A 24,788-nucleotide genomic window follows, 5' to 3' on the forward strand; every position below is an offset into this window, starting at 1 on the left:
ATACAGTATTTCATGAGACACCCGATCAAATGCTTTTTCAAAGTCAATTTGAACCATAGCCACTTTCTTATTTAAAGCATCGCAGCACTCGAGCACGCTGCGTGCTACATGAATATTTTTAAATATGCTTCTTGTTTTTATGCCACACGTTTGGTGAGGCCCTACAATATCCTTTATGACGTATTGCAATCGCTTAGGTAACACTTTCATCAGGATTTTGTAATCAACGTTTGTTAACGTGATCGGTCTATAGCTTGTTACTTTTACCAGCTTGGGAGGGTCATCTGTCTTCGGAATTAAGACCGTATGAGCATTGCTAAACGAAGGTGGCAGCCTACCGACCTCAAAACACTCTTTGAAAAGGTTATTTAGCATAGCAGCAATGTCATATTTAATGCTCTTATAAAAGGCAGCAGTCAAACCGTCAGGTCCCGGCGACTTTCCGGCATTCAATTCCTCAATTGCTATCTCTATTTCCTTAATACTTATTTCGCTCTCTAGTTCTTCAGTTATCTCATTTCCTAATATTGGCATAAGTGGCAAAAGGTTTTCCCGAAACCCTTCTTCACTTGGTGCTTTGCGTGCAAACAGCTCACGGTACTGTTCCACGAATGCACTCTAAACTCCACTTTGTTCACTGAGGATTTGTCCTTTGTATTCGATAACTTATATCTCGTTTGACCGCGCGTATCGCTTTTCATCTGTGAGCGCGCGTTTTGTAGGCATTTCACCAGTAAGCCATTTTTCCGTGCGTGCTCTTATCGCTGCTCCTCTGTACTTCTGAGCACCTTAAACTTCTAGCCTAACTTTGACGCCTTTTATATCATGCATGAACATGCCCGGCGTTTTTTCCTCTTCGTGCCCTAAATTCGCCAAAAGCTCACGCAAATGCTTTCCTTCTTTTTTTTCCCTCATATTTTCTTATGGTTGAACGCTCAATGGCATGCATTTTCAACTCCTGCTTAAAGTATTCCCAAGATTCAATACGTCCTGTTTTACTATTATTAAACATATCCATGCTTTCCTTAACTTTTCTTAAAAATATGTCGTCTTCTATAAGCCTTGAGATTAGTTTCCACATATCCCAGTTCATTTTTGCTTTACGCTGCTTCCTTCCTCCCAAAGTTACCGTAACTAGGCAGTGGTCACTAAATTACACTTGCTTCACTTCATACTGCTCACAGGAAGGTGAAAATTCCGGCGACACATATATTCTGTCCAGTCGTGCGTGGCTACTACCTTGAAAATGCGTAAAATGCACGTGATTCTGACTCTTCGCCAGGCCTATTACATCCTCCAAGCTGCACTCGTTGAGGACACTCTTCAAGAAATCAACACTCGGGTCTTTTACGTCCTTTACATTTGAACGATCTTTAGGGTCCAAAACGCAATTGAAGTCTCCCAATAGTATGAGAACTCGACTGCATTCAAGGAACGAGGCTAACTTCAAAAAAACCGCGCCGTTCCTTTTGTGTCGTGGGAGCATACAGGACAACAACCCTCAACGCGAATGTTTCATATGTGAAGTCACACACGATAAACCGCCCCCTTGCACAAGTTGTTATTTGTTCCTCTACTATGCCTATGTTTTTCCTCAGGAAAAGACAGCATCCCGCCGACAAAGCAGCCGCATGGCTCACACAAACATTGAAATGCGAACGAAAACCAAGCACCATGTTATCTGTTTGCTGCTCATCCTCAACTTTTGTTTCTTGAACAGCCGCGATATCTAGATCTAACTCCCCGAACAGTCGGTTCAACTGCACTTGCTTACGCTTCGAGGCAAGCCCTCGTACGTTCAGAGTGCCAACTTTTAGCGGTTTCTTCAAATAAGCCATAGCGTGCACACAGCAAACAAACAACAGTGACTAAAGCTCACTGCTTCGGCCTCTCGTCGCGAGTTAGCGACGAGGACCTCGACAAGGCTAACTTGCCTTTCTTGGCTCCCTCCCCTCTCCAATGCCTTTCTAGCCGACGCAGTTCTCGTTCCGTAGCCGGTGCCTTTTCGTAGTCACGAGGTCGCTTAATGGAAGCGACTGTCGCATCCATCGGCGCCTCGGAGTCGTGGTCGCCTGAAGTGCTCTCCCTCGTTGGCTCTTCTGGCGCCGCAGCAGCATCCGCCTTCTTGCCAGTCGTTTCTGCAGCGGGGTCACCTTGTGACTTCTCGTCGCCAGCGGGCAGCTCCGGCTGCTGGGAAGCAGGGCCGTCGCTGAGTCCTGGAGGGGGCGGGGCTCCGGCGTTCTCCAGTTCCTCCTGGTCCATGAGCAGCTCGCTGCCGTCGTCTTGCGGCGGAGCAGTACCCGTGGCCACACGCGCATACGTGCGAACGCACCCTTCCCGTTCGTGTCCGAAGGCATGACACAAACTGCATCTTGGCGTGCGGCAGTCGCGTCGAATATGTCCCGTCCTTTTGCACCGTAGGCATATTGGTGGACGTCCAGGCACCACCACCAACACTTGTCCTCCGTAGAACTTGAGCATGTGGGGCAAATCATCGATAGAGAGCCCCTCCTTCAGAACCATACGCACCAGACGGGTGGTCGATTCGACGTCTTCGAAACCGGGACTGTTCCACTGCTCGCGGTTGACGTCTGTCACCTCTCCAAATTCTTCAAAAGCCTTCTGCACAGAATCATTCGACACGTAGAAGGGCACCCAGTGCACCCTGAAGGCCAACTCACGTTTGTTGGGGTCTATGACCGCACAATAGCGTTTTTTCACTTCAAGTGCTCCTTCTGTCAGCAGTCGTTCCTTCGCTTCCGAAGTTTTCAGCTTCAACATCCACACATGCGACATTTGAAAGGCCCCAATGCCAGCCACGAAAGGTAGAACACCGGCAGTTTCCGAAGGCTCACGAAAATCCTGTATGCGATAAGGCCGCCCGGCAATATCGCAGTGAAAGAAAACCGCTGTCTTCATTGCGTCTCCCGAAGGCAGCGTAGGCAAAACTAAGCGATAGCCCACTGGTGGGCGTCGCTCACCGAAACCTCGGCCAGACATGACCGATAACGAAGCGCGCTCAGAGCTTCCCATCACACGACCGTCTCCCACGGAAGCCGGAAGTGGAATGACTGCGCCACTCTGCTGGACGTGGGAGCAGAGAAATGTTCCAGGTATTTCAATTTCAATCAGCACGGTGGTCATGCGAGAGAGCCTGCCATGGAAGAGAGAGAAAAAAAAAGAAGTAGCAGAGCGTGGTTTCGATCCACGGACCTCTGGGTTAAGGCCGATTCACACGACGGACCGTTCGCCCGCGGCCCGCGCACTACGTGTGCATACGTCAGCACTTTGAGGGGCGCGCTGTCGGCCGCCATCCATCCATGCATCCAGCGCGCCTCTCAAAGTGCTGACGTATGCACACGTAGTGCGCGGGCCGCGGGCGAACGGTCCGTCGTGTGAATCGGCTGCGCCACTCTGCTGTTTTTTTTCTTTATTTCCTGGCTTTGGAAAACAACACTGCACGAAAAAGAACAGACAAATCACAAAAGCAATAATACAAGACAATGAACACACTGAAAGTCATACTCAGCCAGCGTCAGGCTGGCTTCGTCACATTAAAACTCCCGCAAAGACAACAAAGGCTCTACCCTTGAGAGCCAGTCGGGAGGTTCCCCAGCCGCTTTTTGTATAGCGACAAACCAGTCCATACACTCTCGGAAATAAATTCGGGCAGGGCGTGCTTCCCTGTCACAGTGATAGCCTGCCATTCTTGAGCGCCATATACAATGGAGACCCAGGAGCATAATTAAATCAAATGGAACCCCGTCGTCATTATCAATGCTTAAATATCGAATGCCATGCGAATCTAGGGGGAAGTCTTTCTTCATAGTCCGTTGCAAAACATCCCAAAAATAAACCCCTTCCCAACAATGTAAAAAAACATGGTCTACTGTTTCCGGCTGCTTACAGATTAAACAATGCGAACCCCAAGGTAGAAATAAATCCTTTTCCTCAAAAAATTTCTTTACTGGCAACGTTCCGGTGTGTAATTTAAAGAAAAAGGTCTTAGCTCCTGGCGGCACCTGCATTTTCTTTACCCTCTTTAAGACGTCCGAGCCTGGGCCTCCACTGTATAAGACTCTATACAAAGGTTGTGGTAAAACAGTGTCACATAAATCGTGGTACAGCTTTTTCCGTTTTACACAGGACAAATATTCATTAGAAAAACGCACTGAAAGAAATCTAAGACTTGCGACGACCTCTCTGTAATAGCCGAAAGTACCACACGTAACTTCTTCGGTGGAGGCAACAAACTCCGGCAGTAGGCGCCGCAGCCTAACTTGGCAGACAGTGCGCAAGAAAGGGTCAGAAACGTCGCGAAAAAACAAAAACCGATTGACCACTTGCCGCAAAAAGAGGTGTCCAAGTCCCAAGCCGCCGTCTTTTACCCGACGGAATAAATTTGTTCTGCTGCAGCGTTCCCATTCAGCAGCCCAAACAAAGACAGCGAAAATCCTGTGGAGCTTCTGTATGTTTACACGCGAACAATGCAAAACTTGCATAACAAACCAAAGTTTACTGATATAAATAAGGTTACATACAGTAGCCCTGGCGAAAATCGATCAGTTGGCACCTTTCCACTTCTCCGCTTTCTCCCGTAGCGCTTTTGTCTGCTCTTGCCAATATTGCTCGCTTTGGCGGTAACCATCGAGCTTGACGCCTAAGTACTTGGTTGGGGTTTTCGCCCACGTCACATTTGCAAAGTGTTCAGGCTTCGATGGCCACCGTACATGCCAGAACCCAAGGCACTTGGCCCAGTTCACCCCGCTTCCGGTAACCTGAGAGAACTCACGGACACATTTGACAGCCTCGGTTATACTCTCGTGGTCAACCGTACAAACTGCAACATCGTCCGCGTACGCCAGCAGCTTCACCTCGGCTGCTTGTAACTTAAACCCATTTACGTTATCATTGTTCAATATTTTAATACACAATGTCTCAATATATATACAAAACAAAAGAGGGCTGAGAGGGCAGCCCTGTCGCACCGAACGCTGCCCGCTAATGGGGGCCCCCAGACTCTTATTTACGATCAATCTCGTCGTGCAGTTTCGGTACGCCAGGGCCACGCCCTTGCGGATAACTGACCCAACATTCGCATGGTCCAAAATAGAAAACCAAATTTCGTGATCGACGCAGTCAAAAGCTTTCTCAAGGTCGACCTGGAGAATGGCCGCCCGACCATTCTAGTCATCACAACACTCAAGCACACTTCGCATCTTATGAATATTGGACATTATTGACCTCCCTTTTATCCCACACGTCTGGTGTGGCCCAACTATATCCTTGATCACCGTCTGCAACCTCCGAGCCAAAACCTTCATCAAAATTTTATATTCAACGTTCGTAAGTGCTATGGGTCTGTAGGCTGTAACCAGTCGCAATTTATCTATTTGATCCGTTTTAGGAATGAGCACCGTGTGGGATGAGCCATATGACGGAGGCAGTGCATTTACTGTGTAGGCTGCGTTTAAGATCACGTTCAAAATAGGGGCAATTTCGTGCTTGAATTCTTTGTAAAAACGCGCACTGAGCCCATCTGGACCCGGCGATTTACCGGGGTTTAAACTGGCGATTGCATGCTCCACTTCGGCTTCAGTGATAGCCATTTCTAATCTCTCTTTTACGTCATCACCGAGACGCGGCATCGCCGCCAGAAACTTATCTTTAAACGTGATAGTGCCTACCACGTGGGAAGCGAAGAGCGCTTGGTAATGCTCGTTGAAAGCTGCTTTTATGTGGTCGTTGTCCGCCGACAAGACAGCGCCCCATTCTATTTTGTCGATGTGGTTTCTTTCAGCGTTTGCTTTTTCCAACCCTAGCGCTCGTTTTGATGGCGTCTCCCCTGCAGCTATGTCTTCTGCCCTTGCCCTCACTAACGCTCCCCGATACCGTTCTTCTTCCATCAATTCTAGTTTTTGCTTTGTTTTCCTTGCATCTTCAGTCCATTTCCCCGGCGCTAGAGATTCCTGTTGAAGCAGCCTATGGAGCAGCTTCTTTAACTCTGTCACTTTCTGTTTTTCTTGAAACCGTATACAGGCACCCCTCTCTATTGCTTTAATTTTTATAGTTTCTTTACACAGCTCCCACTGTTGCCATATGTGCATATTTTTACCGGGGCCTATTTTTCCAATTTCATCTTTTACTATGCTGGTATACTGTTCGTCCTGCAGGAGTTTGTTATTGAATTTCCACATTTCCCACGAAAAAGAATTCCCTCTCTTTACCATCCCAAAACAACATTTAACTAAACAATGGTCTGAAAAGGATACTGGCACAACATCGTACCTATGACATTCAGGTAAGACATCGACGGATGCATAAATGCGGTCCAGCCGTGCATGGCTAGAACCCTGAAAGTGTGTGAGCTTTACTGCACGCGTTCCCTCAAGACACTCTGCCACATCTTCCACGTTCCATTTCTCAACCATTCGCGATAACACTTGTGTGCTGGCATCTCTAAACGGTCGAGGGCTTGTCTTATCTCGCGCACTAAGAACACAATTAAAATCGCCCAGGACGATCAGCTGTCTGTCACTACGAAGGCGCTCTTCGATGCTATAAAAAAACTGCGCCCTTTCTTCTGCTTCATTAGGCGCGTACAGACAAATAATCCGCCACTCGACGTTATTCAATCGAAAGTCAAGTAAGACACCCCGGCCCGACACACAAGAGAAATGAGCTTGCACTTCTAGCCCCGGCAAATTCTTTAGAAAAAGAACACAGCCAGCCGATGTGCCTACAGCGTGGCTAACTACAGCAAAAAACGAGGACGTGAAACGTTGCACCATGCTCCCGGTCTCTTCTTCGCCGCCTACTTTCGTCTCCTGCACAGCCAGTGCATCTATGCCGTGCTCCGTTAAAAGCCGGAAGAGCTGGCCTTGCTTTCTCTTTCCTGCCAGACCTCTAACATTCAGGGAGGCGGCTTTCAGCGGAGATGCAGGAGCCATTACCGAAAGCGTGGTGCTTACCTCTCGCGTCCAGCACATGGCTAGACGCCACCGCCGCCGTCACTGCCGGCGTCATCCTGAGCGTGCACCTGGCCCAGCTCGGAAGGCGCCTTGTCGCCGGCGTGCTTCTCGCTCGCATGGTAAGCGCGCCCGAAAACTGGCCCGCCTTGCTTGAGGCGTCATTGCTGGTGGTTCCTCTACGCTGGGCGCCGCCTCCTTTCGTCTCCTGCACAGCCAGTGCATCTATGCCGTGCTCCGTTAAAAGCCGGAAGAGCTGGCCTTGCTTTCTCTTTCCTGCCAGACCTCTAACATTCAGGGAGGCGACTTTCAGCGGAGATGCAGGAGCCATTACCGAAAGCGTGGTGCTTACCTCTCGCGTCCAGCACATGGCTAGACGCCACCGCCGCCGTCACCGCCGGCGTCATCCTGAGCGTGCACCTGGCCCAGCTCGGAAGGCGCCTTGTCGCCGGCGCGCTTCTCGCTCGCAAGGTAAGCGCGCCCGAAAACTGGCCCGCCTTGCTTGAGGCGTCTTTGCTGGTGGTTCCTCTACGCTGGGCGCCGCCTCCTTGTCGCCGTCGGGGCTGGTGTCTCCATGGGGACGCTTCCCAGGCGTAGCCACAGTGGTCGCACGGCCACCGGTGTTCTGCCGATGACCCTCGGTAGGCTCCTTCGCTACAAAGTCCATGGGCACTGGTAGGCTTTTTGCATCCCCCGAAGTCGCCTCCTTTGACTGAGGCGAGTCTCCCGTTGGTGGCTGGAGTCCTGGTCCACTGGCAAGGGGGGCGTCGCCGCTTGAAGTCGCCGACGTGTCCAGCGACACAGGGAGGTTGCCCAACTCGTCGGTACCCCTCGCTGCGTCCTCAGCCTCCGCGACATCCATCAGCTCCCCGCTGTCTCCTTTCCCCCCGAGCCCGGCCGCAGACGCGTAGGTATGGACGCAGTCCTCGTCCGCGTGTCCGTAGCGCCTGCACTTGGAGCACCTGGGAACCTTGCAGTCGCGACGAACGTGACCCGCGCCGTGGCAACGCAGGCACTGCATCGGCCGCCCGGGCACCACCACGAAAGCCAACTCGCCGGCGACTCGAACCTGGTGGGGCAGGTCGTCCACCTTCATACCTGGCTTCAACTTGAGCAGCACTGTTCTCGTTGTGGATCCCTTCTCTTTCATTCCTTGAACGCGCTAACGCTCCCGCGTCACCTCGGTCACGTTTCCGAACGCCGCGAAAGCAGTCCGGATTTCGTCGTCAGCGACGCCGTGCAGCATCCAATGCAGTCGCAGCTTTACCTGCTGATCCTCCGGGTCGAAAACGATGCACCGGCGTCCCTTTACCTCAAGCTCCTTCAAGGCGGCTAGTTTCTTCGCGGCTTCTGGGCTGCTGAAGGTTACCGCCCACACGTGGTTTACCTGGTACGCCCCCAACGCCACGACGTCGGGGAGCGCACCAGTGTTGGCGAGGGCGTCCCTGAAGTCTTCGACCCTGTAGGGTCACACACGCACATCTCCGTGCAAAAAAACTGTGTTTAGAACAACACGTCCGGTGGGCAGGGTAGGCAAAAAGATCTCATACTCCTTGTCCTCGGCGCTGAACCTGTTTCCGCGGCCATCGATGGCCGCTGTCGCCGCTCCGTGGGAGCTCATGATCCTGCGTCCGTACACGCCAGTGGCCGGAAGTAGAATGCCACTGCGCCACTCTGCTGGGCGAGGAGGCAGTGAAAAGTTCTAGGTATTTTACTTTGAATCAGCTTGGTGGCCAGATAAATGAGTAGGACACGTAAAATAGAAAAAAAAAAGTAGCAGAGCGTGGTTTCGATCCACGGACCTCTGGGTTATGGGCCCAGCACGCTTCCACTGCGCCACTCTGCTGGGCGAGGAGACAGCGAAAAGTTCTAGGTATTTCACTTTCAATCAGCTCGGTGGCCAGATAAATGAGTAGGACACGTAAAATAGAAAAAAAAAGTAGCAGAGCGTGGTTTCGATCCACGGACCTCTGGGTTATGGGCCCAGCACGCTTCCACTGCGCCACTCTGCTTTTTTTTTTCTTTATTGCCTGACTTCGGCAAGAACCACAGTACACAAATACACATACAGAGCACAGTGAGCAATAATTAACAACACTATCCACCTGGCGGTGCGTCGCTTCGTCACGTTAAAACTCCTTAAGCGTCACCAAAGGCTCGACTCTTTCGAGCCACTCGGGAGCTTCCGGAGCAAGTTTTTGACCTTCAATATACCTATGCATGCACTCCCGAAAATAGATCCGTGCTGGCCGTGCATCAGGATCGCGATGATATCCTGCCATTCTGGAGCGCCAAATACAATGGAGGCCCATTAGCATAATAAGGTCGAATGGTGTCCCATCCTCACTCTCTACAGGCAAGTACCGAATACCATGAGAGTCGAGCGGAAACTCCTTTTTTAAAGTCCTTTGTAAGATGTCCCAAAAGTATACCCCCTCCCAACAGTGAAAAAAAACGTGGTCAATTGTTTCTGGCTGTTTACAAATTAAACGATGGGATTCCCAAGGTAGAAAAAAATGCTTCCCTTCCAAAAATTTCTTTACTGGTAGTGTTCCGGTATGTAATTTAAAGAAAAAAGTTTTTGCACTTGGTGGCACCTGCATCGCCTTCACACGCTTAAGTACATCGCGTCCCAGGCCTCCATTGTATAAGGCCCTGTACATAGGTTGTGGAAGAACTACATCGCACAAATCCTTGTACAACTTCTTCCTGTTAACAGAAGATAAATATTCATACGAAAATGGAACAGACAGGAATCGAACACTCGCGATAACCTCTCTGAAGTGACCAAAAATCCGTCCCGAGAAACTTTCGGTTGAGACAACAAAGTCCGGCAGTGCATTTCCGAGCCTTAATTGGCACACAGTGTGCAAAAACGGATCACTTAAATCGCGCAGAAAACAAAATCTGCTTACAGTCTGCCGCAGAAATAAGTGTCCCAGACTTAGGCCACCGTCCTTCACCCGCCTAAACAAATTGGTCCGGCTGCAGTGTTCCCAGTCCGCAGCCCACACAAAAACGGCAAAGATCCGGTGCAGTCTCTGTACGTTCATCCTTGCACAATGCAACACTTGCATCACGTACTATTAGGATCGGGTGAGTGTGGTCGGGCCGGAGAAGGGACGAGGAAGGCGGGAGACGGGGTTACGAGGAGAAAACAAGGAAGGAAGAGGTTTTATGCAGGAATATTTACATTATATACAAAAAGAGAGCAACTGAGAGGGACTCTCAGTGTGAGGGAACTTCTTCAGGAGTCAACAGGAGTGCACTCAAGTCTCACAACAACTTCCCGTTAAATAACCCACGGATTCCCCAGATCCCTGTCTGGGGAATATAGTTCGAAGGATGACGTCCAATAGCATGAGCAGACGTGGACTCCGGGGGTACCACCCACGGCTGGGCGGTGCTGGCTGTCCCGCTCCCTCGCAGCTCGGTTGATGGGAGAGGGTAGAGGCTCAGTAATTAAACACTGCTGTCTTTCACTCAGCACACCACCACTCTGTTCGTTGACCCGAGGGTCGACTCGGCCACGGAACGCCGCCATCGTCGCCGCATCTTTGGCCTTCGGCGGTCTTTGACTTTCGCCGCTGCCATCGTGGTCCCACGGTCCTGGAAGGTCGCTGCCTTAATCCACTTAGGCAGGAGGGAAGCGCGAGCTGCCTTAATCCACACAGGCAGAGGGGGGGGGCATCCAAGCCCAACAGCACCCCCGCCACCAGACAATGCGTCCGGAAGATGAGCCGCTCCTACGCAGCTCGGCTGACAGGACGTGCAAGAAGGGGCTCTCGTTCCACTCTTCTCCAGGCCTCTCTTCATCGGCTGTCGATGTCCCGCTCTCGGAATTTCTGTGGAAGGCGAGCCAAACGGAACCACAAACGCCAAGCCGCACACAACAAAAGCAAGTGCCGTCTGTAGCCCACTCGCCCCGCCAGACCAAAACCAAAGAAAACTGATTACTCAAACTTCCCTCTAAAATCTTAAAGAAACAAAATTTTCCTGAACGAACACGAAGTGCGTAGCCAATGCACGGTTCAGGTGTTGTACCTCTTCAAAGTGTTGTCTTAATAATGCATGACACTTCGAGAAACAGAGGGAAAATTAGAATTGGTCTAGAATCGGTCGAAAAGGTAGAAACGATTCACGGATATTACCCGGGCAGGGAAGGATCAGCCGAGATGTCAGACAGAGGCTTTCAATTTTGCCCCAAGCTAATTCCTATTCGCAGCTACTACAGCTGCCCATGTCGTCTTCCTTTTGTTCTGCATGGCAGCAGACATAGCATGAATGTGCGAAACTTGCACAACAAACTTGCAGAAGTGGCATACTGCACAACTTCATACGGGCACACAAAGTAGCGCCTCTAGGCGCTCACACGAGCTACGTATGCTACAATGTCCAGGAGAGGCTTCGCTCGCGCCTCTACGTCAGCGGACACTAGCGTGTAACAAATACTGTGGGTAAACTTTACGTGCCACACCCACAACACAAACCTAACAAGGTTAAATCTCGAAGTAATCTCGTAGCGCCCACGCGAGGGACTACGCCACATTCGCCCATGAGTTACTTCGCTGTACCTTCGTGCCTCAGCGGGCACTCTTACAATTCGCAGCGCAGCTAAACTTATATACAAATGCCTGCTGCACGGCAATTCGCCTCAAACCTCAACTGAGTGATGCCGTCAAAGAACAAACATGGCAGGATTATCGCGGGTGCGACCAAACCGCACAAACAAACTCGTTCCCGCTAGAAAGAACTGCGTCATACAAAAGTTAGATAAAAACAAGCGTCGTTGTTAATGAAAATTAACAAAAGTTCAAACTTCATTCAGGCACAAAAGCACAAAACTTGGCTTGCTTTCATTTTTCTTTTTACAGTTGATTAAATGAATACAACCGCATGCCACGGCCACGGCACTCGTTCGTCATTTTTTTTTGCTACATACTTTTTCAGGACAGGTGCTGGACTCTTGTTAGTTGCAGCTTTACCAGCTATGGCATGCCACTGAGGTCCAAGCTGAAAACTCAGTCCAGCACCTTGGCACCGATGCTCATAAGAGCCTTTTTGGCACCGGTTGATCTGTTTGCCACCTGAAAACTTGGCAGCAAGAGACATGTAGTTCTCTGCAAGGTTGCTTGTATCCCCTGTCACCAGGCGGGCAGCCTTGTCAGCAATAATATTTGCTGCAGTCATTATCTTGACTTTCAGCATTTGAGGAATGCACCCCCAGGAATTTTCACTCTTCGTTCCATCACAAAAATACCTTTTGCATTTCTCATGGCAGCCAAATACATGACTTGGCCCATTCAAGAGATCAGCAGTCAGATCTTGTGCGCTGCGCTTTATCAGCTCTTGCCTCTCCTCTGAGGAGCCCTGAAACTCCCGCAGGGTGCGGGCATAGTGGCTGATTGCTTTGCGGGCACCATTTTTGATGCGTTTTATTCTAGGGCCACTTAGGATGCTGGCACTCCCTTTGCATTCTTTCACAACACCGTAGAGGCGAGTGGTATAACATTTGACTGCATGATTGGCACACTCGCTCTTCTTTATGAAACGACCGTAGTCTACCTTCGTGCTGATTTGATGGTAGACAGATGAATCACCATCCCCTATGAAGGTACGGTATTCCAGGCCATGCATCTCTGTACTCATTTTGAACCCTTCCACAATAATGTCAGCCTCCATAGCACCAGAGCTTGCACTCCAGTTTTTGTAGCACGCATGCTCTTTCACCTGCTTCTGTTCTCTTGTGTAGTACTCACAGGTACTGCACAGTTTGTTCCTCACACCCAGGTAAAGCAGCTTCTGCGTGCGTGCTCCAATGATTACCGCAACTCCAGAATTTGCTGAATACCTGTGGCCATGGCTTCTGTGTGACCAGCCGCCGTCAACCACCACCGTGATGTGTGGAGTGCTCTGGTCCTCACAGAACTCCCCTGCTTCAGCCGCCAACCTTCGCTCCTCTTGGCCAGCTTTGAGCATATGCTCTATGAGCACATGCTTCCAATGCTGAAAAACATAATGGTTGTTCCACATGAGTACAGAAATTACCACCCACAACGAATCACAACACACAAACGTGGGTATGAGCGCATGCTGGTTGGTTCTTCATGCTTTTGAAGTGCAAAAGATAAGGACAATGAGAGAGGCTGAAAAGGGAGGGCGTGATGCATAGCTGCAAGCCCTGAGCTTCCTGACCACCCATTTTGCATGTGGTGGACTTCCACAAAGACCAATTCGTGTGTGTTGTCCCTGTGGACAATGACGGTGTGTGCAGTTTTGCCTTGTCACTCGCAATATGCCGCTGCATAGGTGCTTAAACTTTATGCACACCGTGATGTCACAGTCATGTCTGTGGACACCTATGTACTCACAGTTATGAGGTAAAACATGAAATAACAGTGCACAAAAGACCGAAAAATGAATAGTGTTCTTGTTGTGCTTCCTGCTAGCGTGGCACACAAGCTTGGGTTTAACATTTTCCAATCCTCTCCACAAGTTCAGGCTTAGTTTTCTTTGTTGCTATTTGAAAAAAAAAGCCACAATTACTACACTGCTGCCTGGTATTAGTTTCCAAGAACACTGCCAGTGAGAAAACACACAAACTACATTTGCACCTTTTGCAAGATAAGTGGACAGTTAGTAAGACACGCAAAGCTACCTAGCCAAGTGTGCACAGAGTACTAAGCATAATATGTCCCTGTCTTTTTTTGCGCTTCATGCTTCGCCATTATGACCATACTAAGCATGTTTTGCCCCTTGACGTGGCCAATCCCCATATGTTGGTGCTTGCAAATCATGCAAATACACGAGAGCAGGTGCCAAAACCAATACTCTGAAATACAAGAAAAATATTGCAATGGTAGGTACACCGTCCTACCTTTCCAACACAGTCCTCCCGGCGCATAAATGCTCCTTTGCTCATGGCTGGGACCTGCATAACTGACATCACCTCCTCCAGGTGAGAATGGCCACACCCTATACTCATAAATGCCCAGACAGCAGCATCATTGACGCCAAGCTCAAGGCTGTTTCCGAGGGATGCCGGTTCCGGAACCGGGTCTGTGGTGACCTTTCTGACCTCATTACAGCCACTGCATTGAAAGATCAGCTCAGACCACAGCCCTATTTTTCGCTCCTTTTGAAATACAAAGTGGCCCTCTTTCGACTGAGGGCAACTATGAGTGTCAAGATGCCGTATGGCAGCTATGAAGTGTGTCAGTGACACCACCCTCCTCCCCGAAATAGCCTTAGGCTGTGGCGTCTCCACTGCATCTGTGACTCTTTCAAAGGAAAGGTCTGGTAAGGGTTCGTCACCGCCGAGTCCCAGACCATTCCAATAGTCAGGTCCTCCAGCATCTGTAAGGCCCATACTGGGTTCCACATGTGGGGGAGTGGACATTTCTGCACCTCTGCTGCTTTCTGGCAGGGTTTCTTCCTGCCTGAAATATGTGGTGAAATGAATATACTCTTAAGAACAGAATCATTGTAAATAAGTCCATCATTGTAAAATAAAGCTTCAAAATACAGCAGACAATGCTCTCCATACGAAATTGTGATGTATCCAACAGACAATGGTAGCAATTTGGTTGCATCATGATGAAGCAATAAAACCATAAATGGTTGCTCATGCTCAGAAGTGTGCAGTCTCATCGACTGCAGAATAAGCATGTCTGGCCGTTTATCAGAAATACTGCAGAAGATGTGCAGTGAAGCTGCTTCACACAAGTCCTTGCTGTGTGCTATACTAGTGCACGCAACCTCCAAGAAATAGCTATATTTCAGTTTTCATTTCCATTGTTTTATAATTTCAGTCATGTTGAAGACATGATTGTGCGCTAAAATGCGGTACAACTGGCAATACTAAAAGCATATTATGTAATACAACCACAATGCATAATGTGAAACATGAACTACTAAGAGCAGGTTACATGCTTTTCATTGTCTTTTATTTTCCTTCAGTAAATGTTTCAACAAGAACAGTTATAGTACACCATATCTAATAATCTTGATTTTTATTTTGTAATCCTGCATTGTGGAATGGAAATGATGTTTTTGCCCGACAGCCTAGGTACCTCACATGCCTGCACAGGATCACAAGACTACATTAGTGCAGCCTGGTGATAACTTTATACCGTGACTGCCAAGAGTGGGCTGTTTGAAGTTTGCTTCAGGCTTTTGATACAGGTTCCTAATTTGATTGGTTTGATTTGAATGATTGAAGTCTTTATTCAGACAAGTTTGGTGTGAGGGACAGGACAAAAGGCAATTAACTTTTGCCTGACGATTCCCTGTCACTCATTACACTGCTAACACTTCCTGTTTTCTAGAACCACACACAACATACAGTCAAGGCAGACCGACGTCTTGATAACATGGTTGGCATGGTTCTCACTGTGTCAAAGGAAGTACACTGGATAGTGCACAGAGCACAGTTTTCATCTGGGGGACTTGAACATCCATCACTTTCATCACAAGTTTTGCTTCTGGCCCCTTTTTCAACACTACAGACAATAAAAAATGAGAAGTTGGGCTTCTTCGACATCCCTAAATTGTACTTCACAATTTATTCTTGCAGCGAAGTAGGAGAAGAAAAATTTACTTGCAGTGAATACGAAACAGAAGCATGCACTGACTAGCGCATTTCTCTAGCCAGAGTTATGCAGTGAATTTCACGAGCACAATTATATTTCTTTGAAAGCACCGGCCTCCTAGCACGAAACTAGAAGATAATCAGCATCATATGCGCGTGCTAGGTGCATGAATGAAGAAAATTGAACCTCGTCAGCAAAAAATTTCAAGTGCTAAGAACTAGTTTATCACCGGTACTAAGGTATCTGCAGTAGCTACGGCTCGCAGTGCGCTTGTACGATTTTTTATCACGCTTTGCCCCTCCCTCATCATAATCTACACATAAGCTGCCAAATGCCACTCGCATAGAAAGGTGTCCATCCCCCCACAACGTAAACTGCCGCTTCCACGCACTGCGAGCTCCTAACGAGCTCAGGAGGAATGCAAAACGCAAACGCAAAATGTTTTGCGCAATGCAGAATCAGCAGGTGATTTTATCGCCCTGTATAAGCTGTAGTATATTTTTTTAGAAATGCCAACAGTTTATAGACTTACTTCAGAGCGGAGTGAAGAAAAAAATTCCATCTGCCACATCTGGGATCCAACCCGCGACGTGCGCATGCTCAGGACGAGAGTCGTCATATACATAAAATATCGCTCAATGCCCTCTGTGACTTTTAAAACTCATCGCTTATTTCTAAACACAAGCACCTCAACTCTCAAATTTAGAGCCACTTCTACAGGACCCCAGCTAAGGAACAAAGAATTATGCAGCAGATTTCTGCTCTCGCCTTACGAAATGTCACAGTGCCGTGACAATGGTAATCTTGCACACGCGTTCATGAAAAACCGCACTCGATAACACACACTACGAGGTAGCTCACGCACGCGGCACAGGTACAGTTGGGACTTCAATGCACATACTAATAACAAAATTGCGGTCCGAATGGCTCACCTGCGTTCGGCCCTGACATCAGTCATGCGCCTACGAAGCTTTATCATCGTCGACCTTCTGCGCTGAAGGTATCGCCGCCGATTCCCCATTTGACACTTTTACACACAAAAAAAACTGGCAAGATAACGTGATAAAAAACGGCGCTGCACATAAATACAAAAGCACAGTAAAAAAAACACCAACAAGCAAAACAGCACGATACGCCGATGACAGCCTGCTGAGCAGCCGAAGAAACGACCGAAAGGCAGGACAGGCTTCAGCGAAGTCAGTCGTCCGTACCGGAGCGAGAGTTGCGGGCGTCACACACACAGGGGAGGCGCTGCGCACACGTTTCAGTAAACCCCAATAGTTACTGTCTCGTACGTCTTGCTTCAAAATGTTTGACAGCGCCACTGTCGTTGACCGGCGGAACTCCATTGTTGAGTCAAAACGCCCGCGAGATTCAAATGCAGCAGCCCCGTCGACCAAGAAAGGGGGCGAGTGCGAGCTAACATGAGTCGTTTATCATACCAAAATTTACATCACTGGTAGTATTAAGACCAGCGACTTCAGTTCCTGTCAAAAAAGCTTGGAATATAGCAGCGATCTTTCGCGCTGGGTGTATTTTGCGGAGGTTACGGAGCACAAAAAATGGCGCAATTGAATGGCGCAGTACTACCGTTCTGTTTGTCATAGCGAAATGCCGCCGCGAGAGGATTTCTAATATTTCCTAAATATTTCGTGTGCCGAATTTGCTCCCTATACGACGTTTACTTGCTTCTAAAACTCTGTTCAAAAAAGCGCAGTTTCTAGGTTATGACCAACTTTGAACAATGAAAACTAAAAAATTATGGCATGTAGCTCAATGAAATTGTCAAGAATTAACAACATGGGTACTATCTACAATCCTGATAAATATGTTTGTGATTTATGAATTGCACTAGGAGTTATTAATGCGTCATTCTTTTAAATTTCACACTTATTTATGGCACCAGTTCTAAATAACTACCCAATATAACTCAATAACTTGACGCAAGGTTCTCGAGTCACACTTCATCTAAAAGCTGCAGAAGCAGTTTTCTTTTCGGAGCAGTAGTTTTCGTAAAAATCCTGTGCAACGCAGGCAAGTCGAGCAAAAATATCGTTTTATGCCCCACGCTCTTTTGCTCACTGCTATCATACTAACGTGAATAGCTTTTAGCGACACATACCATCGCAAAGAAGATACAATTATCTTTACAATGCGCTCAATATCATTTCTCTAGCGCAAACGGATGAGCCACACCGCTCACACAAACATGACGAAAAACGGCTGCTGACCGCCGCTAGCGTGGTACCGCCGCCTTAAGAGGTCTAGGGTATCCATCATATATAAAAGCGGGGATAAAAATGATGCCAGAAACTACAGACCAATATCTGTAATACCTGTTTTTTCAAAGGGTTTTGAGAAAATAATATCTGTACGATTAACCAAGTTTTTGGACACGCGTAACTTGATCTCAGATAACCAGTTTGGATTTCGAAGGGGACGATCAACCGAATCTGCACTTCTATCACTTAAAGAATTTGTGTTGCAAAATATTGATCAAAAACTCTTTACACTTGGTCTCTTTATTGACTACAGTAAGGCTTTCGATTCTCTTGATCACAACATTTTAATATTTAAGCTCACACATTATGGCATTCGTGGCAAATCTCTTGAATTACTTCGGTCATACTTAAAAAATAGGACTCAGTGTGTTCACCTTGGCAATCATAAATCTTCACCTCTACCGATATTAACTGGTGTACCACAAGGTAGCATTTTGGGCCCATTACTTTTCATCATCTATATAAACGATATAGCCCATATTGACGGGGGGGCTAAATTTATCGTGTACGCAGATGACAGCAGTATTTTGCTATCAGGCAGTGATGTTAATACTCTTATATCAAAGGGTAATAACATTCTTGAAAAATTAATCTTTTGGTCACGATCAAATAGGCTGAAAATCAACCCCTCAAAAACCAAAGCAGTTATTTTTCGCGCCAGAAATAAGTTAGTTAAAATTGAACAAGATATCCGCTGCGAAGGCCAAATTATTGAGATTGTTGAAGAAATCAAGATACTTGGCATAACATTTAGTTCTCATCTTATGTGGGACTCTCACATAGATAACCTCTGCAAAAAGCTTTCAACAGTTCCAGGGGCATTATCACGTTGCCGTTCTTTTCTACCAACAAAAATAAAACTACAAGTCTACAATGCCTTGTTTGCCTCCTACACTAACTATTGCAATTTAGTTTGGTTGACTACATCACAAAGAAATGTCCAGAGGATATACGTTCTCCAGAAAAAAAATATTCGTAACATCGCCAATATAGACTTCCTGTCGTCAACAGCAGAATATTTTCAGTCCTACAATATAATTAGCATCAAACGTGCTTACGAGTTTCGAGTCCTGCGATCATTTTATTTAGCAATGGATTCTTTCAGGCATTTCTTTAAGTCATTAGCCTCTTTAGAACTTAATAAAAACACTCATACACGGAACACTGATCTATGGTTCATACCTCGTTTCCGCCCAAATTATAAAATGCAAACACTTCAGCATAATCTTCCAGTCATCCTAAATAGATACAAACACATAACTAAAGCCTACACTAAAACAGTTACTTGACCATTTCTTGTCCACATAGCTGTACCTTTCTTTACAAATTATACCAGATGTGCACAAGTGTACTGGTTGGTTTGGTTTATTAGGGTTTAACGTCCCAAAGCGACTAAGGCTATGAGAGACGCCGTAGTGGAGGGCTCCGGAAATTTCGTCCACCTGGGGTTCTTTAACGTGCACTGACATCGCACAGTACACGGGCCTCGAATTTCTCCTCCAAAGAAATTCAGCCGCCGCGGCCGGGATCGAACCCGCGTCTTTCGGGCCAGCAGCCGAGCACCATAGCCACTGAGCCACCGCGGCGGCACACAAGTGTACTCATTTTAGCTATAATTGTATAATGTAGGTTTCGAGATTGTGTGTATTATGTGCTGCCTTTTCCTAGATATATTACCGGTTAACTATTTGATGGATAGTTTGTTCATTCTACTATTTGCTTAGCCTTAATGTCTTTCATTTTTTGTATGCCACATAATTGTATTTCTAAAACAATATGTTAAATTTCCTTTGAAGTTATAATCGATACTTCGTCAATACTGTTTTCTGTAAAACTGGTGTCCAGCTCTAAAATGTAATTCTTGTTAATGTATGTTCTTGTTCATGTATATTTTTCTACTCAGCTATTATCCATGTTTGTAGTCATATATTGTGTGTTAAACATATTTTATTTTTTTTCAATATTCTGCATCATCAGGTCATCACCTACTGCCTCGTTGGTGGTTTTGTAGGCCTTTGTCAAGCTGTCAGGAACAGCTTTTTGCCTATGAATCCGCCAGAATCTTTCTGGAAAATAAAATGAATTGAAAATTTACCATAAGACGGGGGCAATTCATTTACTTTGTAGGCTTCATTATACACTGCTGTCAGTACTGGCACTATTTCGTGTTTGTATGCTTTGTAAAAAGCCGCGCTTAACCCATCAGGTCCAGGAGATCTTCCCAGGTTCAAATTTTCTATCGCGTGCTCGACCTCTGACGCAGTTATCGACAGCTCCAGCCTTTCTTTCTGTTGGTCATCTAATCGCGGTAAAGCACCAAGAATCTTTTCCTTTAATGCGTACACATCCACTTCTTGCTTTGCAAACAGCGCCTGATAATATTCAAGAAATGCCTGCTGGATATGCCCGCTGTCCCCAGATAACGCCCCGCCCCATTCAATCTTTTCAATGTGGTTTCGCTGAGCATGCGTTTTTTCGATTCCTAGAGCTCGTTTTGAAGGTGTCTCCCCAACAGCTATATCTTGCACCCTAGCCCGCACAAGTGCACCGCGATAGCGCTCTTCCTCGAAGAGTTCAATTTTGTGTTTTATTTTTCTAATGTCGTCCATCCATTTGCCTGGCTGTTCGCTTTCTTTTTCGAGAAGTTGAGCCAGTAAGGATCTGAAATTTTCCTCCACACGCCTTTCCTCTTGTCGTATACAGCTTGACCTTTCGATTGCTGCTATCTTTATTTGTTGTTTGCACAGTTCCCACTGCTGCCATACTTTCAGTTCCCCGCTCGGCTTTAATTTGCTGATTTCTTCGTCTACTTTCCTGCTAAAGATGTCGTCTGTAACGAGCTTATTATTTAATTTCGACATCTCCCAAGAAAACTGATTTCCTCGTTTCTTTATCCCTATCCCACACAACACTAAACAATGATCAGAAAATGATACCGGTACTACACTGTAGCTACTGCATTTTGTAATAACGTCCTGCGTCACATAAATGCGATCTAGCCGCGCATGGCTTGACCGCTGAAAATGTGTGAACCTCACACAACGGGTGCCTTCTAAACACTCCGCTACATCATCGAGGTTGCACGTGTCTATAATTTCTGAGAGTACCTCAGTGCTTCTGTCCCTAAACGCCCGTGCACTGGTTTTGTCACAGCCTCCGAGGACGGAATTGAAGTCGCCCATGACGATCAGGGATTTCTCACAACTGAAGTACCTTTGAACGTTTTGAAAAAAGGCTGTCCTCTCATCCACCGCATTTGGGGCGTACACACAAATGATGCGCCAATATGTTTTGTTGTACAGGAAGTAAATCAAAACAAATCGACCCGATGGACACGCCGTATATGCCTGAACCTCAAGTCCCGGTACATTCTTTACAAAAATGAGACAACCCGCAGACGTGCCTACAGCGTGGACTGCTACAGCAAAAAACCTAGACGTGAAACGTCGCACCATGCTCCCGGTCTCTTCTTCCCCGTCAATTTTCGTTTCCTGCACTGCCAGGACGTCAATGTCATGCTCCGTTAAAAGGCGGTACACCTGGCTCTGCTTCTTCTTGCTTGACAGTCCCCCGACATTAAGTGTACCGACTTTTATGGGGAACGCATGAGCGATTTTCATGCAGAAGAAAGAGGCCGGGAACACGGTGCTTACCCTTCGCGCCTAGCGCTTGGATAGACGACATCATTGACACCGGAGCCATCCGGTGCTGGTGCCAGGCCTGGCTGCGGGGGCGGTTTGTCGAGGGCTCTCCTCTCCGTTGACACATTTGGTCGCGGCCAGATGGAGGACCGCCGTCCTTGGGTCGTTTTTGCCGGCGGCTCCTCGACGCTGGGGGCTTCCGCCTTGTCTCCTTCGGTTCCGGTCTAGGCGTGTGGCCGCTTCGCTGGGGCAGGGACGCTGGTCGTGCGGGAGCCGCTCTGGTGAAGGTTCTCCTCGGTCAGAGTCGCTGGCTCGGTTTCTTGGAGCGCTGGCACGCTTACTTTATCACTCGACGCCTACGTCTCCTTTCTAGAAGGTACCGCCCCTTCAGGTTTCCGTCCGGCGTCGCTGCTGGAGGGTCCCGGAGATCCCGTCGATCCTGCTTGCTTTTCGGGTTCCTCTATGCCTTTCGCAGATTCTTCGGCCTCGACTACATCCATCAGGAGCTCCGCAGAGTAGTCTTTCGATGCCCCGCCCGTAGCCACCGCGTAAGTGCGGACACACTCGTTATCCGCGTGGGCGTACCGCCGGCATTTCGTACAGCGGGGAACCTTGCATTCACGCCGCACGTGGCCTGTACCATGGCAGCGCAAGCACTGCATTGGACGCCCAGGCACCACGACAAGAGCCAACTCTCCGGCAACACGTACCTGGTGTGGCAGGTCTTCCACTTTCAAGCCAGGCTCAACTTCAGTAGGACAGTTCTTGTCGTTGAGCTCTTGTCATTGACGCCTTGTATCCGCCACCGCTCACGCGTAACGTCGGTCACTTTGCCAAACGCCGCGAATGTCGTCCTGATGTCGTCGTCGGCCACACCGTGAAGCATCCAGTGTAGCCGCAGCTTTAGCTGCTGGTCTTCCGGGTCGATAATGAGACAGCGGCGTCTCTTAACTTGCAGCTCGTTGAAGGCGAGCAACTTCTTTGCTGCCTCCGTGTTCCGCAGGGTAACCGCCCACACGTGGTTTATTTGGTACGCCCCCAACGCGACCACGTCGGGGAGCGTACCGGTCTCGGCCAGGGCGTCACGGAAGTCCTCGACCCGGAACGGCCTCGCTCGCACGTCGCCGTGAAGAAAAACGGTGTTGAAAACAACACGTCCTGTTGGCAGTGTCGGCAAAATAATCTGGTAATCCTTATCACCGCAGTCATCGATCCTGTTTCCGCGGCCGTCAAAGGCCGCTATCGCCGCTCCGCTGGAGCCCATGACCCTGCGATCCGTTCAGCTCGGCTGCCGGAAGCAGAATGCGCCACTCTGCTGGACGAGGGAGCAGAGAAATGTTCCAGGTATTTCAATTTCAATCAGCGTGGTGGTCATGCGAGAGAGCCTGCCATGGAAGAGAGAGAAAAAAAAGAAGTAGCAGAGCGTGGTTTCGATCCACGGACCTCTGGGTTACGGGCCCAGCACGCTTCCACTGCGCCGCTCTGCTGGACGAGGGAGCAGAGAAATGTTCCAGGTATTTCAATTTCAATCAGCGTGGTGGTCATGCGAGAGAGCCTGCCATGGAAGAGAGAGAAAAAAAAAGAAGTAGCAGAGCGTGGTTTCGATCCACGGACCTCTGGGTTATGGGCCCAGCACGCTTCCACTGCGCAACTCTGCTGTTTTTTTTTTCTTTATTGCCGTCTGTGACATGATAACAAAAATGTACAAATGATAAAAACATCAGCCTAATTCGGCTGACGTATCAGGGCTTAAAATCTTCTCAATGCGACCAGTTCATCAAATACAGTAACACATTCAGGTGGGTCAGCTTGTGCTCGGTACATTTCTCTCAAGCTCGCAACACTTTCAATAAAGTTTTCGCGCACCGAGCGAACATTAACATCCGCGTGTCGTACTTGCATCCGTGTCCTCCAGAGGCTGTGGAGGCCCAGAAGCATGATTAAATCATACGGTACTCCTGCTTCATTCTGAATTGGCAGGAATCTGATGCCGTAGGGGTCCGGGGGAAAATCTTTTTTGACTGTTCGTTGTAGCACATCCCAATAGAAAATGGGGTCCCAACAGTCCAGAAATACATGTTCTACTGTCTCAGGTTTTTTGCATAAGAGACAGTTTGTGGTCCATGGGACAAAAATCCCCTTTTCGTGCAGCCACGTTTTAACAGGAAGTGTATTCGAGTGCAATTTAAAGAAAAAAGATTTCGTAGATGGGTTCACAGGCATATTTTTAACTCTCTTTAATACATCGTGCCCTGGGCCTCCACGATAAGGTAACCGGTAGATTGGGGTCAGTAACATGGTGTCCACCAGATCCTTATACAGCTTTTGCTTTGACACTTTGGATAAGTACTCAAGGGAAAATCGCACATGGAGCAGCCTAAAAGAGAGTACAACTTCTCGCATGTACCCATTGACAGTGCCACACATATTCGCACAAGATGAGACGACAAATTCAGGAAGAAGTCTCTGCAACCGCACTTGGATAACAGTCATAAGAAAATTATCCCTTTGATTTCGGAGAAAGAAAAAACGCGAAACAACTTGACGCAGAAATAAATGCACAAGGCCGAGGCCTCCTTTTTTCACTGAAAGAAACAAATTGGTACGGCTGGTTCTCTCCCAGTTTGACGACCAAATAAAAACAGCAAACACTCGATGCATCTTTTGAATACTGGCCCGAGATGCGCACAGCACATTCATCAAATACCATATTTTGGATACAAGGAAAAGATTGCAGACGGAGGCTCGCGCAAACATTGATAACTGCCTCCCTTTCCAGGCATCTGCTTTCTCCCTCGCCCTTGACGTATCTTCATTCCAGTGTTCACTTGCATCGCGATAATGCACTAGGGGGACGCCGAGATATTGCGTCGGCAAAGACGACCATCGCATCCTGGAAAAGTGTTCAGGCATCGCTTCCCAGTCGCCATGCCAAAAGCCAGAGCTTTTGTCCCAGTTTATGAGACACCCCGTTTGTTTGCAGAATTTATCCACCGTGCTGATCACCTCAGTAATGCTGCCTCTGTCTGAACAGAATACCGCAATATCGTCCGCATAAGCAACGATTTTGACGTGAGTCGACTGCAATCGAAAGCCCGTGATGCTCTCACTTTTGATGATAGCTAAGCACAGTGGCTCCAAGTAGGCCGCAAACAGCAGAGGCGATAGCGGGCATCCCTGCCTTACTGACGAATGAACTGCTATCCTGTCTGTGAGGTCACCATTAACAATAATGCGCGTGGTGCAGTTTGCATATGCCATCTTAACACCTTCTGCAATAATACAGCCTACATTAGCGTGCTCCAA

At 48.0% G+C, this 24,788-nt stretch overlaps 1 protein-coding gene across 1 annotated transcript; it reads right to left on the reverse strand.

Annotated features, from left to right (window-relative positions):
* Window positions 1-9,002: 9,002 nt before the first annotated feature.
* Window positions 9,003-16,950, reverse strand: LOC149325395 (uncharacterized). Its single transcript, XM_089565094.1, has 3 exons — window positions 16,492-16,950; window positions 13,846-14,407; window positions 9,003-12,974 (listed from the first exon to the last, which is right to left on the reverse strand). Exons 1-3 carry the CDS (start codon window positions 16,578-16,580, stop codon window positions 11,847-11,849), a joined length of 1,779 nt encoding a protein of 592 aa, XP_089421220.1. The 5' UTR covers window positions 16,581-16,950; the 3' UTR covers window positions 9,003-11,846.
* Window positions 16,951-24,788: the final 7,838 nt, after the last annotated feature.

The sequence above is a fragment of the Amblyomma mixtum genome, chromosome 10 (genome assembly GCF_055824585.1).
Source record: "Amblyomma mixtum isolate Tamu chromosome 10, ASM5582458v1, whole genome shotgun sequence".
Taxonomy (NCBI): domain Eukaryota; kingdom Metazoa; phylum Arthropoda; class Arachnida; order Ixodida; family Ixodidae; genus Amblyomma; species Amblyomma mixtum.